The sequence below is a fragment of the Diaphorina citri genome, unplaced genomic scaffold (assembly GCF_000475195.1).
Source record: "Diaphorina citri unplaced genomic scaffold, Diaci psyllid genome assembly version 1.1 scaffold73, whole genome shotgun sequence".
In the NCBI taxonomy this organism is placed as follows: Eukaryota; Metazoa; Arthropoda; class Insecta; order Hemiptera; family Psyllidae; genus Diaphorina; species Diaphorina citri.
This window is the reverse complement of record NW_007377510.1, coordinates 22,783-38,053: the sequence shown is the minus strand read 5'-3', so window position 1 is coordinate 38,053 and position 15,271 is coordinate 22,783. Positions and strand designations below refer to the sequence as shown.

Genomic DNA, 15,271 nt, shown 5'->3' with positions numbered 1-15,271 from the left:
TTGGTGTGATATCACATAGACATATAGACACGCATGATTCTCTCTATTGCATAACAACTGTGCAGAGAACACAGGAATAGAATTTCCCAGTGATGTCCATCGTATTTGAAGAAGTCAAGCCAAATGACAAGATAAGTGGACAAGATATTAAATTAAGTTATCTCTTCTTCTTCGTCGTCGGTGTCGTCTTCTTATTCTTCTTCTTCTTCTCCTCCTCCTTCTCAATAATTCTTCGTTCTCTTCCTCTTATCCTCCCCCTCCTTCATCATCTTCGTTTTCTTCTCCTTTCTTCTCCCCCTCCTCCTTCTTTTCGTTTCCTCGTCCTCGTCCTCCTCCTCTTCCTTCTTCACCTTCTCGAGGTACTGTCTCCATTGAGGAGGCTGATCATGATCGTTGCTATTTTTGATTTTGGAAGCTGCTGCCAGTGATGTCCATCGTATTTGAAGAAGTCAAGCCAAATGACAAGATAAGTGGACAAGATAAGTGGATATTAAGTTATCTCTTCTTCTTCTTCTTCTTCGTCGTCGGTGTCGTCTTCTTATTCTTCTTCTCCTCCTCCTTCTCAATTCTTGTTTTCCTTTTATCCTTCTCCTCCTCCATCATCTTCTTCTCCTTTCTTCTCCTCCTTCTTTTCCTCGTCCTCTTCCTTCTTCACCTTCTCGAGGTACTGTCTCCATTGAGGAGGCTGATCATGATCGTTGCTATTTTTGATTTTGGAGGCCGCTGGTTATCTCTTCTTCTTCGTCGTCGGTGTCGTCTTCTTATTATTCTCCTCCTTCTCAATTCTTCTTTCTCTTCCTCTTATCCTCCCCCTCCTCCATCATCTTCGTCTTCTTCTCCTTTCTTCTCCCCCTCCTCCTTCTTTTCCTCGTCCTCCTCCTCCTCTTCCTTTTTCACCTTCTCGAGGTACTATCTCCATTGAGGAGATTGATCATGATCGTTGTTATTTTTGATTTTGGAGGCTGCTGTTTTGTTTAGGTCAGATGAAGAGACGTTGATAGTTCTCTCAAGCAGTCTGGTTGGCACGGGGTCCACATATCCCTCAAATACTGATAAAGATAATTTTCCTCCGATCCATACTGTGATCAACATTTTCTGAATGTATGGACGATGTTCAGTGGGTAGCAGTGTTGCAAATATGCCACTGAGTCCAATCTTATGGTCACTAAGAATCTATAAATAAATATTGAATTCACAAATCAAATATTCTGTTGAGTAATGATGAGGATCCTACCCACACAAGTATTGAGGCACAATTACATTGAAGCAACATGTAGCTTGCTTCAAAGATTCCTCGCCTTTTCAGACGGGGCCCTGTCCTAATAGTACCTATCTACCTATTTGTCTGGGTCGGCGTTTTTCGTCAGCCTCTCAATCAGCCCTAGCTAGAGGGTGATTGCTTTGCGCTGACATTTGGTTTTGACTACAAAAAATTTACGAGAGGATGTCCTTCACACTCAACCTTTGCTATATCTCTAGCAAGGGAAATTTCAGGCTGGTATCCTCTCTGCTTAAAGTTCCCAAGCTAGACTCTAGTATTGTATTGGATTGATATGGTCGTGAACTTGAAGCATGGTTCACTGCAACATGCTTCATGTTGCTGGATGCCCTTCACACTCAACCTTTGCTATATCTCTAGCAAGGGAAATTTCAGGCTGGTATATCCACTCTGTTTAAAGTTCCCAAGCTAGACTCTAGTATTGTATTGGATTGATATGCTCGTAAACTTGAAGCATGGTTCACTGCAACATGCTTCATGTTGCCTGTGTAATTGCGCCTTTATGGATCCCTATTAGCATAGGAAGACGAGCAAGACGACAAATAGGTACTATTAGGAATTCCTATTGGGTATTATTAGGAATTCTTATTAGTAGTACTACAACGAAAGGTCAATTAGGCTCCCTAATCACTACGGGCTAAAAAATTCCCGGAGGGACGGACCCTGCTTGTTTACACATAAAATAAACGAGACCTTGGTTAGGTTAGACTGCAGGGGTAAAGGGACTTTTTAGTCTCATTTGAGCAGGATAAACAAGGTATATTCTATTCTAATTGTTTGTTACCAGAACCTGTTGAAAAGCTCAACTGTCGGTTTTCATGATTTCAAGTTTACGACTTCAAATCCCGACTGGGGATGCTTGTGCCACGGATGGGGATGCTTTATTTTCAATTAAACTAGAATCTTTTCATCTAAGGAACCAAGTGTCAGGTCTAAGGAACTAAGACGTACCAATGGACACACACGTTGCTGGGGAGACTTAGCAGAGATATTAATTTAAGCCTTAATCACCCAAAAATAGGCCCAACAAGGCTAAGACCAAGAACACCGGTACACTGTAAGAATACCTTCATACTTCATAGAGAAATAGCTTCTATTAACACCACACTTGAATTCAGACAACAACCTTCAGACAAATCATACTCGTACGTTTATAGAACTATTAATTTTTCAATTGCAACAAGTATTCAACTATCTTTGCTATCTCCATCTATCTATTTAATCCGATCCATACTGTGATCAACATTTCCTGAATGTGTGGACGATGTTCAGTGAGCAGTGAGTAGCAGTGTTGCAAATACAGTAGGTATGCCAGAGTCCAATCTTATGGTCACTAAAAATCTATAAATAAATATTGAATTCACAAATCAAATACTATTCTGTTGAGTAATGATGAGGATCCTACCCACACAAGTATTGAGGCACAATTACATTGAAGCAACATGTAGCTTGCTTCAAAGATTCCTCGCCTTTTCAGACGGGGCCCTGTCCTAATAGTACCTATCTACCTATTTGTCTGGGTCGGCGTTTTTCGTCAGCCTCTCAATCAGCCCTAGCTAGAGGGTGATTGCTTTGCGCTGACATTTGGTTTTGACTACAAAAAATTTACGAGTGGATGCCCTCACCACAATAATAGTAGTGGCCTACTGCTGGAGTAAAGGGACACTTCAGTCCTATGCGAGCAGTATAAATAAGCACTAGGTATTATTATTTTTATTATTATTATTATTTATTTATTTATTTTATCAAACTCTTTATTTTATCTCATTTTTGTTGTTTATTCTATGTCATTATTTTAATGATGGCGGGGTGCCATATTTACCTCATATTACAATTATAACATCCTTCCCCTAATCCTACACATTAGAAAGAGGTGAGTCGGGGTGCCCATATGAGGCATCGCACCTCTATGAGCTCTGAAACCAGATTCCAATGATAATTAACCCTTGTGTCAACAGATAGGTGCAAATGTACCTTTTTTCAACGAACCTGAAGCTCCAGTTTATCCTCGAGCATATGTTATGGAAACATCTGTTGATTATAATGATGATTTATTTTCAATGAAGCTGATGCATTACATAACAAGAACAACACATGTGATCGGGCCACACTTTGATAGCCCTTGTGTCAACAGATAGGTGCAAATGTACCTTTTTTTCAACGAACCTGAAGCTCCAGTTTATCCTCGAGCATATGTTATGGAAACACCTGTTGACAAGAGGGTTAATGTTGATTATAATGATGATTTATTTTCAATGAAGCTGATGCATTACATAACAAGAACAACACATGTGATCACAGATAGGTGCAAATGTACCTTTTTTCAACGAACCTGAAACTCCAATTTATCCTCGAGCATATGTTATGGAAACATCTGTTGACAAGAGGGTTAATGTTGATTATAATGATGATTTATTTTCAATGAAGCTGATGCATTACATAACAAGAACAACACATGTGATCGGGCCACACTTTGATAGCATTAATCCAGTCGGATTAAGAAATCGGGTTGACATTAAACTTTGGATTAACTCTCAATTTGGTAAGCTCAGAGTAAGGGGTCTGTCAGCCCCTTGGTGTAAAAAAAAAATAGCTCACCCCTAAAGGGGATTTGGATAAAAACTTTTTTTTTATCTGCATGATTTTAATTAGGTATTCGAGTTTATTAAGTTTGGTTGATCTAATGATCAATACAGACAACCAATAAAAATACCCCAAGGCCAGTTTTGTTTTTATAAAACTTTACCAAACAACTGAACTGAAACTCAATAAAAAGTAATAAATTGTGACAGTGACAATATGCAACCCATAAAAAAGAAGAAAAACTCCCAATATGGTAAATATCGCACTATCTCAAAACATAAATTAACGAAATAGGTCCCTAATTAATTCACCTATCTACACCTACCTAGATATAGATATATATAAATATAATATTATGTAGATTCCATAGATACTTAGGTACTAAAAATAATTTAATGTGTGGCAGGTTTTTTTTCAACCTTAAGTTCGATGCAATATTTCGTCACCTCACAAAATCTATCAGAGTAAATATCTGTAGGCAGGATACCTAATTGCAACACCGCATCGGTATAAGTTGATCTAATGATCAATTCAGACATCCAATAAAAATACTTTCCCAGCTACCTACCAAACCCAAGGCCAGTTTTGTTTTTATAAAACTTTACCAAACAACTGAACTGAAACGCAATGAAAAGTAATAAATTGTGACAGTGACAATATGCAACCCATAAAAAAGAAGAAAAACTCCCAATATGGTAAATACTGGACTATCTCAAAACATAAAACAACGAAATAGGTCCCTATGTCCCTAAATAATTCACCTATCTACACCTACCTAGATATATATAAAAATATAATATTATGTAGATTCCATAGATACTTACTAAAAATATTTTAATGTGTGGCAGGTTTTTTTTTCAACCTTAAGTTCGATGCAATATTTCGACACCTCACAAAATCTATCAGAGTAAATACCTGTAGGCAGGATACCTAATTGCAACACCGCATCGGTATAAAAAAGCATCTATATACCTGATGAAAAAAAAAGTTTAAAAAATATCATACGAAAAAAAAGGTACTTTTTCCACGATAGACTGGTCAGGACTGCACTCTGAAGTTGCATACATAGACTTATATCTGAGGGGACTGTGGTTCGAATACCACAGTACCATTTTTGTTTCTTCACACGGGTAGAGGCCCATCAAATTCTAGGCAATACCTAAACAACTGAGCTAAAGTAAGTACCTACCTATAATACAGGTACTTATATGTACTTACATGTATTACATTTTGTTTATCAGAGCAGTAGGTAATAGGTACCTCTCCCAAAATGAAGTACCTAGGTAGTAGGTAAAACACTATCTTAAGGTATCATCTGTAGATGAAGATCTGTTACACTTTATTATTCTCTTCCGTCTTCCTCTTAGGTAGGTACCTAGGTAGGTACCTATTTGTATTTTGTTACCTATGAAGTGATATTCAACTATAGCTACTGTAAGTCGGTGTGTGCCTATACTAACAAGATATCTATAGGTACACACCTATTTCAGATTCTGATGATGTGAGAGATAAGCTCAATGGAGCAGTTGCAAATGGGTGAAGATTATAAATAAATGGTCGATTCCTATGTAAAAAGTTGGGAAAAGTTGGGAAAAATCCAAATCCGAGGTCAATTTCCGTTCTAATGAAAGAGTTCAAAGATGTGTGACGTCAGACTTTACGCAGTTGTTTTTTTTTCGTCCGCTAGGTAGCGCCACTATGCAAGCGCGCTAGCGGAGATATATTATGTATGTTACCGATCACAGAATACCTACTATCTACCTCCTATCTGCCAGAGTAGGTACCTGCTACCTACAAAAATGTACCTACCAGAGTGAGTACCTACCTACCAGAGAAGGTACCCACTACCTACCAGAGAAGGTACCTATGTCTTTGAGATACCACACTTACCACTCACTTGTTGACTCAATTCACAGATTAATAGGTATTCTTATTTGTTTGGACCAGAATACTATCAGGTATCTTGTGCTGACGATACTTTTTTATTTATGTTTATTCTAGCTAGGATTTAATTGTTAATTTATTTTAAAATAATTATTTTACCTCATTTTCTTTCTTTTTAATTTATATATTTTAGGTAAATATTTCTTTATTTTTTGACAAGATACAGCTCTTTTTTTCGTGTTCTGTGTGTCCAACTTACTTTTTCGTGTTAAAAATTATGGAAAAAAAAAACAATAATGATTTTTGCATTGCTAATTTGTTAATAATACCCAATATTCAAAGTTTAAAATTACCTCTAAAATCATCAAAATATTTTCTACATAGCCTACTCTTCTTCCACAAATTGAAGTCATTCCAAGAATCCAATAAATAAATAAATAAATAAATAATAGGTACCTACCTACATGAAATGTAGGTAATAAATGAATAAATATATCTACCCATACCTACCTAGTTATTATTATTTATCCACTCACATGTGGATAATTAATGTAATAATGTACGTTTATACGTAGTATATTAAGCAATTCAATTTTGGAATGACTTGAATTTTGACAGTCTTTATAATTATTTAAATTGTTTTACAGTTGAGTAGGTACAATTCAAACAACCTAACTGAAAATAAAAACAATGACGATAGAGTGATCCAATTGAAAATCTAAAAACAAATATGTAAATACGATATTCTAGTCAAAATAAAATTAAATTTAAAAAATAATTAAATACATAAGAGTTAGGTAGATTTTTTACAAGTAGGATTTTACAAATAAAATGGCCAATATGTTGTTTACCATTGGTCTGATATGTTTACAAATCATCCTGGGTCTGGATTGGACCACAAGTCAAGACTTTTCCTCTTTTGGTAAGTTAATACCATCAGCATATTTAGGTACCTCGATAAATCTCTCCAGAAAGAAAACATCAAGTAGGTGACTAGGCATCTACAGTACCTACCGACTAGGTACCTATTTAGGTACGTCTCTGTAGGCACATACCTTTTTACTTTCCTTATCCTATAGGAAGGAAAGTAATGTATTCGGGTCAAAATTTCGATGGTCAGTTTTTAGTGTCAAAACACGTTTTGAGGTCCCTAGAGCCTAAATCCAAAGTTTCATTTGGTCCGTGTCTGTCTGTAGCCTGTCTCCTTGTTCCTCTCTTTCTCATCTTTCTTTCCCTCTCTCATCTTCTGGTGAACACTAACATTATCCCTGTTCTCTCTCACACAGGCATCCTATTCTCAAGCTGTCAAAGGTTCACCCCCCAGTTCGATGATTGTGTCAAAGATGCCATCAACAGTGCCAGACCTTTCTTCACAACAGGTAAAACTTCATCAGAACAACCAATATCATCGATTGCCAGCCTAGCTAGTTAGCTTGGTAGCGAGTCTGGCTTGTAAGCGCTAGGCCGCGGGTTCGATTTCCGCCCGGGCCGGATTTTATATTGAACGATTTATATTGAACGAATAATGTTCATTCTCGGAACGGCAGGCTTTCTCCTATCCTGTCTTCCTTCTCTCTTCGAGACGATAAGACCTTAGCAGTTACAGTTCCCTCTATCAAATGACCAACTTACAAAAACAAGAAATGGAGAGGAAAAGTGGGCCAGTTGCATCTTGTAACAGATCCAGTCAATAATCACTCGGTAAACCTAAGAACCAGAATTGGTTACACATCGTAGTGTGTTGATACCACTTTTCGGGGAAACTGACCACAGGAAAATTGACCACTCCTCCAATCAGTTTCCATTGGAGCACTGGTCGATTTTCCAGTGGTCAGTTTCCCTTAAGGAAAATACACTTTTTAAGAGATAAGAGTTTTAATAGAGGTTTTTTTTTTCAGAAGAAGGAAGTTTTAATATTTTTTTTTTTATTTTTTTCAATCATCAATATACATGAAGCCAGCTCCATTTGATACCACACAGGTAATACTGGGTGTTTCATTAGAGGTGAAACCCACTTTTTATGAGAGTTTAACATCACACCTGCAGTAAAAAAACATCCACATGAGTTTTCATAGCGAATAGTGACCCAAAAAACACAACCCCGACCCAAAGTTGTGACTTTCGTTAGACATGAATAGCTCACCCCTAAGGGGATTTAGCTAAAAAGTGCTTGGTTTAGGCGTATTTTCCTTTCGAGGAAACTGACCACAGGAAAATTGACCACTCCTCCATTCCGTTTCCATTGGAGCAGTGGTCGATTTTCCAGTGGTCAGTTTCCCTTGAGGAAAATACACTTTTTAAGAGATAAGAGTTTTAATAGAGGTTTGGTTTGTTGTGTATCGACCGAAATCTTATCTTCCCGAAAGCGAAGAGAAAAGGTCCGAGAACGAATATCATCTATTGAGGATAAAGTCCACCCCGGGTGGGGAATCGAACCCACGACCTAGCGCTTACAAGGCAGACGCGCTACCAACCAAGCTAACTAGTAAAAAAAATATCAACATGAGTTTTCATAGCGAATAGTGACCCAAAAAACACAATCCTGACCCAAAGTTGTGACTTTCGTTAGAAATGAATAGCTCACCCTTAAAGGGGATTTAGCTAAAAAGTGCTTGGTTTAGGCGTATTTTCCTTTCAGGGAAACTGACCACAGGAAAATTGACCACTCCTCCATTCCGTTTCCATTGGAGCACTGGTCGATTTTCCAGTGGTCAGTTTCCCTTAAGGAGAAAATACACTTTTTAAGAGATAATAGTTTTAATAGAGGTTTGTTGTGTATCGACCGAAGTCTTATTTTCCCGAAAACGAAGAGAAAAAGACCGAGAACGAATATCATCTGTTGAGGATAAAGTCCGCCCCGGGTGGGGAATCGAACCCACGACCTAGCGCTTACAAGGCAGACGCGCTACCAACCAAGCTAACTAGGCTGGCACAAAAATCTGAACTAAATTCACAAAAAAAGTACTTTTATTGAACACCCTGAATAATCTTAGGTATAAGTGTATAACTCATTTTATAACTAATATACGAGCTTACATAACTTACTCACAGACTGTGGACAAGGTAGGCAATCATAAAACTTTATCAATGTGTGTAAAAAAAAAAAAAAAAACTAGTTTTAGAGGAGTAAAAAATTCAAAACTTTAAGCTTGGGGTACCTTAGCTATATTTTTTGTTGACAACTTTGTAATCCTTTCTCATTGAGGACAAACTTTAAGGTGTAGTATTATAAGCTTAGGCTATTTAGGACGTAAAAAAACTTATCTACATTAATTAGGATAGGTTTATTAAAAAAAAAGTGAAGGATTCACCTTTCCATCTCTCAAATAGAAGATATAAATAGGTACATACGAGTAGGTAGGTAGGTACCTATTTAACATTTACCTACTAGGTGTTGTACGCAAGTTAAAATTTCTTAGGATGATAGATTGAGGTATTATGCATTAAATTCCAAGAATCTAGACGTGATTATTATGAATTTATCATTATGGTGTCCTACATTTTATTCAAATTACCTATTTTACCAAAGGTTAAAGGTGAGGAATTAAAGCTCTGAAATGTCGATAGAAATCTAAATGAGCCAGCCTAGTTATAGCTTGGCGGGGAGCGCGCCCGTCCTGTGAGTGCTGGGTCGCGGGTTCGATTCCTTCCAGGGGCGAATTTTATCCTAAACAGATAAGGTTCGTTCTCGGAACGGCTGGCTTTCGTGTATTTTTAATATTTTAATTGCCTATGCATTGACTGAGATTGAAAATTTTCAAATTAATTGATTCTTGAATTTATCATTATGGTGTCCTACATTTTATTCAAATCATCTATTTTACCAAAGGTTAAAGGTGAGGAATTAAAGCTCTGAAAGAGCGCGCCCGTCCTGTGAGTGCTGGGTCACGGGTTCGATTCCTTTCAGGGGCGAATTTTATCCTAAACAGATAAGGTTCGTTCTCGGAACGGCTGGCTTTCGTGTATTTTTAACATTTTAATTGCCTATCCATTGACTGAGATTGAACAAATTTGAAATTAATTGATTCTGACATCTTGACCTGCCTATGTACCGAGGTACATATTATGTACATAATCTTATCTACATATGGTTCTGGTAGGTACCTACAATATAAAATTAGTTATTAAAATTTGTTGAAGTTCTCAGACCAACAATTAAGCAAAAGACCTGGTAATGCCAAGTCAATATTTCGACACTGAATTTAACCTAAGGCTCTAGGGCTGGTTGTAAAAACACCGGTTCTCAGAAATCTCAGATGCATTCCTATACCTACTGGTTTATGATTGCAAATTGTCCATAAGGTCTTTGCAGCAAGTATAGGTGTGGCACTTAGAGATCTCAAAGTACAGTGGCATGTTTTGATTGGCACTTCAAGTCATGCAAAAAATTAATAATAATAATTAAAAGATTTAATATGGACTTATAGAGAGAAAAAAAACTTCTTTACTAGCAATGCTTAAAAAATGCATTAACTGGACTAGCGTTCAATCGCTCTTGAGTTTTGATCCAATTAGGTTTTGTTTTTGCCAACTTTTTTTTTAATAACTTGGCTTCTAATTTCAACACATTATCGACTCGTATGATTTATGTATGATTTCTTAATCATTTTGTCTACCTGGGCTGGTTATAGGACTTAGCAGCTTGATATCTCTGTATTATTAAGGGATCAAAAGCTATAGGATATTTGCAGAATACGAAGTATCCCCTTGAATTAATGGGCCAAGGAGAAGAAAGAGAAAATTTTCCCATAACAGATACAATCCCATAATACCTAGATACCCATAATCGTCCCCTAACAGGTACCTACTAATTACTTATCCCATAATTATGCCTATAAAATGACCTATGTACAAGTAGTTTATGTAGGTACCTATATGTATGACGTACGTACCTCCAATCAATAGATACAATTTAATCATCAATAGTGGATAAATCCCATGAGAACCTAAATCAAGATTTAACCTGCAAAACCTACATGATTCTAGGTGCCTACATACTTAATAGGCACGATAACACGATTTCTAGGTATATAATAAGTACTTAGGTTCAAACTGATAGACAATACCTACCTACTTCTATAGGTAATAGGTGCTTATTAAGGCATCATTGTAACCGATCTTCCATATAGATGAAATTCTAAGAAGCAATTTTCTTTGGAAGTTTTGAGAAGAAATAGACTTAGATCCTGGCAATTTTCATCGGAAGTTCTGGGAAAACAAGCTATAATAGGTAATTGGTGCTTTATTAGGTATATATTTTTTTCTCGTTGAACTTTGGGGTCAATCTGGACCTTCAGAGGCCTAGAGGGGCTCCTTTTTAGAGGGCTCTAAGGATTAGGTATTAAATACATTACTTTCCTATTCCTAGGACCTAGAGGATATAGGATAAGGAAAGTAAAAATTAGAGGATTTCATAGAGGGAACTGTAACGGAGGTCTTATCGTCCCAAATTTGAAGAAGACGGTAAACGAACCCGCGACCAAGCGCTTACAAGTCGCGCTACCCTTCAGCAACCTAACAATTAGGTAATGATAATGTAGTTCCTCCAACACCTTACACCACTGACTTCATCATATGAATGGTGTAGATTACATTACTATCTGTTATCTGTAGATGCTAGGTGTACCTATAAATGTGAATGTAGTAGGCTAAAAACAGGGTCGTATCCAGAATTTTATCGAGGGGGGCCAAGAGTCCAGTGATGTGCCGACGAGAGGGGGAATGCTCCAAATTTTTGGAGTCTACCCCACGGTATAGGAGCAAAAATAATCCCGGCCCCTTACAATCTCTCCCTAAAACCGGCCCTGGCTGTAAGTATACCTTTCTTTGTGAATGTATCTAAGAGCCTGCTAAGTTCCACTTGACTCTCGGTAAAATAATGAATTGGTGAACACAAACAAAAAGACTTCCAGAAAAACAAATAAAAAGGGAACCTATGTAGATTTCACTTCATAATATTGAATAATAACTTGTACCTCAGATTAATCTGATTATATCGTACCGCAAGTTAGTCTACAGCTCTACAACTCTACAGTCTACAGAATGATAATATGTACTAATTATTGATCAATATCATTCTGGTTCACTGAAGATATCCCGTCGTACTAAGAAGTCAATGTCCAATGTCAGTAATACCTACCTATTATGTAGCATAGCAGATACTGGAGTACCTACCTATATAATCCTATATCTATTATGGCCGCCCAATCGGAACGTGTGTGGCGGGAAAAGTTTGAGACCTAGATCTGTCTGAGAAACTTAGATCTCTCTGAGAAACTTAGATCTGTCTGAGAAACTTAGATCTGTCTGAGAAACTTAGGTCTGTCTGAGAAACTTAGGTCTGTCTGAGAAACTTAGGTCTGTCTGAGATATCCCGTCGTACTAAGAAGTCAATGTCCAATGTCAGTAATACCTATTATGTAGCATAGCAGATACTGGAGTACCTATAATCCTATATCTATTATGCCCGCCCAGTCAGAACGTGTGTGGCGGGAAAAGTTTAACTAGAGATCTGTCTGAGAAACGTAGGGAACATGTACAAGGTAATGAGAAAGTATAGTACACGGGTCCAAAATTTTTACTTTCTATTACCCTCTTCTGTTTCAGAGAACGTCCTGGATGCCCTCATAAATTCAACATGGCGGATGGGCTTCCCCCTGCTCAAACCCCTGATAGAAGACCTGGTAGCCACCGCTTTCTCCAAGATCTACTCGGACATTTTCGGCACCTATAACTGGGAGCTGTTATTCCCTTTCTAGAGGGAGAAAGGAAAGAGAGGGAGAAAATGAGGGGAAATTCCCTTTCTAGAAGGAGGAAAAGGGAGAAGAGGAGGAATGAGAGAAAAGGGGAAAATTCTCTTTCTAGATGGAGGAGAAGGGAGAGAGAGGAGAAATGAGAGGAAAGAAAGGGAATTTTCCCTTTCCAGACGGAAAGAAAATGAGGGGAAATTCCCTTTCTAGAAGGAGGAAAAGGGAGAGGAGGAGGAGGAATGATAGAAAAGAAGGGGAAAATTCTCTTTCTAGATGGAGGAGAAGGGAGAGAGAGGAGAAATGAGAGGAAAGAAAGGGAATTTTCCCTTTCCAGACGGAGAGGGAGAGAGAAAAGGAGGGGAAAATTCCCTTTCTAGAGGGAGGAGAAAGAGGGAGAGAAGAGGAGGAGAGGGAGCTTTCCAGACGTAGAGGGAGAGAGAAAAGGAGGGGAAAATTCCCTTTCTAGAGGGAGGAGAAAGAGGGAGAGAAGAGGAGGAGAGGGAGCAAAGGGGAAAATTCTCTTTCTAGAGGGAGGAGAAAGAGGGAGAGAAGAGGAGGAGAGGGAGCAAAGAAGGGGAAATTTCCTTTCTAGAGGGAGGGGAAGGGAGAGAATATAATGGGAAAGAGAATGGGAGAAAGAGAGGGAGAGATATTAGGAAGAGGAATGAGGAGGGAGAGAGGAAAAACAGGGTGTCTACCAAAATAGAAAAATAAAATTCCCTGACTTCCCGGTTTTCCAGTCCATTTTTTCCAAATTTCCAGTCTACTTTTTCAAGATTTTCCACCCTATTCCCACTGCGTCACAACAGTTTTTTTTTTCCCTTCAAGCAATGTTCCTAAGCCTGTTCAACATTAATTCTTTAATCTTTTTTCATCCCACTAGGGGTAAGGGCTTAAGTCCTCCATTTGCACATGAAATAACTGCGCCGCAGGCCAAATTCTTTCAAAATATTGGCCCTGAGTCAATTTCTAAGCTAACTGATTTAACATCTTTAGAAAATAGTTCATTATTGTTTATTTTGCATTAAATGCACTCTGTAATTTAGTGAATCAGTTGCCAATGAGGGTTTCGTTTTCAAAGTCAAACACAAATTTAAAACCCAAATCACGTAACTAAAACCTCAAGTCGTCAAGGTAGGGTCATATGACATATGACAATCTTGACCTCCCTATGTACCTATATGTACCGAGGTACATAATTATGTACATTATCTTATCTACATATGGTTCTGGTAGGTACCTACAATCAGAGTTGTTAAAAAAGTAATTCCCATTACAAATTACAGAATACAATTACATGTAATTGTAATTGAGATCGCAATTACAATTACATACATATGACAACAGCAATGACTGCAGAAACATGACTACAGTAGAATATTCTAACTGTACATGAACCACGTGTTGTTGTCACGTGTTTAGATCAGACGTGAGGACAATTCACTTGACTTGAAGGTGATGAGATGACAAAATATTATTCCCTAAGACATGGAAATACTACGCCCATTCTCTGTAATGACAAGAAACGTGGACACTGACCACTAATGAGAATGAAGTAGTTTATAAAACGTCCTTAAGTGGATTTCACCAATATTTTTTCAGTCTCTAGAGGGCCTGTTAGGCTAAAGGTGTGTCCACACAGAGTCTACCGGTCTTCGATTGATGTCGACTGAACTGTCCACACTGCCTCGACAACATAGATTGACCTCGTCGATCGATGGGAATACTACGCCCATCCTCTGTAATGACAAGAAACGTGGACACTGGCCACTAATGAGATTGAAGTAGTTTATAAAACGTCCTAAAGTGGATTTCACCAATATTTTTTCAGTCTCTAGAAGGCCTGTTAGGCTAAAGGTGTGTCCACACAGAGTCTACCGGTCGTCAATTGATATCGACTAAACTGTCCACACTGCCTCGACAACATAGATTGACCTCGTCGATCGACGGCCAGTCGACTATGTTTGGACACACTTTAAAGTGGATTTTTTTCAGTCCCTAGAAGGCCTATTAAGCTAACAGCCCCTCTTAAGTTCCATTTGATTTGTATAGGCTTAAACAACCTCAGAATGCCTGTTAAGCTAAGAGCCTGCTAAGTTCCATTTGACTCTCGGTAAAATAATGAGTTGGTGAACACAAACAAAAAGACTTGCAGAAAAACAAATAAAAAGGGAACCTATGTAGATCTCACTTCATAATATTGAATGATAACTTGTATCTCAGATTAGTCTGATTATATCCTGCCTCGGTGGTGTAGTGCTCAAGGCGCTCGCCTGGTAAACAGGAGGACGTGGATTCAATCCCAGCCGAGGTATGGAATTTTATCCTCAATATAATTTGAGAATTTGACCACAATAATGGTAGTAGCCTACTGCTGGAGTAAAGGGACTTTTCAGTCCTATGCGAGCAGTATAAATAAGCACTATTATTATTACTACTACTACCTAACCTCTTCTGGACTTTCAACTTAAAGCAACGAGTGTCCATGATAAAGTAAGTCTAATTAATGTAACGACCGTTGCAATGAACTCTCAAGAATACGTAAGGGTTAGTATAACTTGAACACCCAGAAGACAAGAGCGTGGCCATTATTTTACCTGGACTTGAGCTGGGATCTTCAGCTTTTTTCACCCCGTTTTCCTCGCCTGGCGTAGCACTTGGTGAGTCGGGGTCTACAACGGTACAATGTTATGTTGGCGAAACTATCATCTAAAATTCTGAACTCTAAATTCTTAGGCCCGTTGCACACACACCGGTTTTGGACGACCGATTTTTT

General features: G+C 38.0%; 1 protein-coding gene across 1 annotated transcript in view; it reads left to right on the top strand.

Annotated features, from left to right (window-relative positions):
* Positions 1–5,721: 5,721 nt before the first annotated feature.
* Positions 5,722–15,271, top strand: part of LOC103521019 — a 10,733-nt gene continuing 1,183 nt past the window's right edge. The window contains exons 1-3 of the mRNA XM_008486126.3: positions 5,722–5,820; positions 6,394–6,668; positions 7,033–7,125. Coding sequence (XP_008484348.1) covers positions 6,578–6,668; positions 7,033–7,125 — 184 coding nt within the window. The 5' untranslated portion in view covers positions 5,722–5,820; positions 6,394–6,577. The remainder of the gene's footprint in view (positions 5,821–6,393; positions 6,669–7,032; positions 7,126–15,271) is intronic.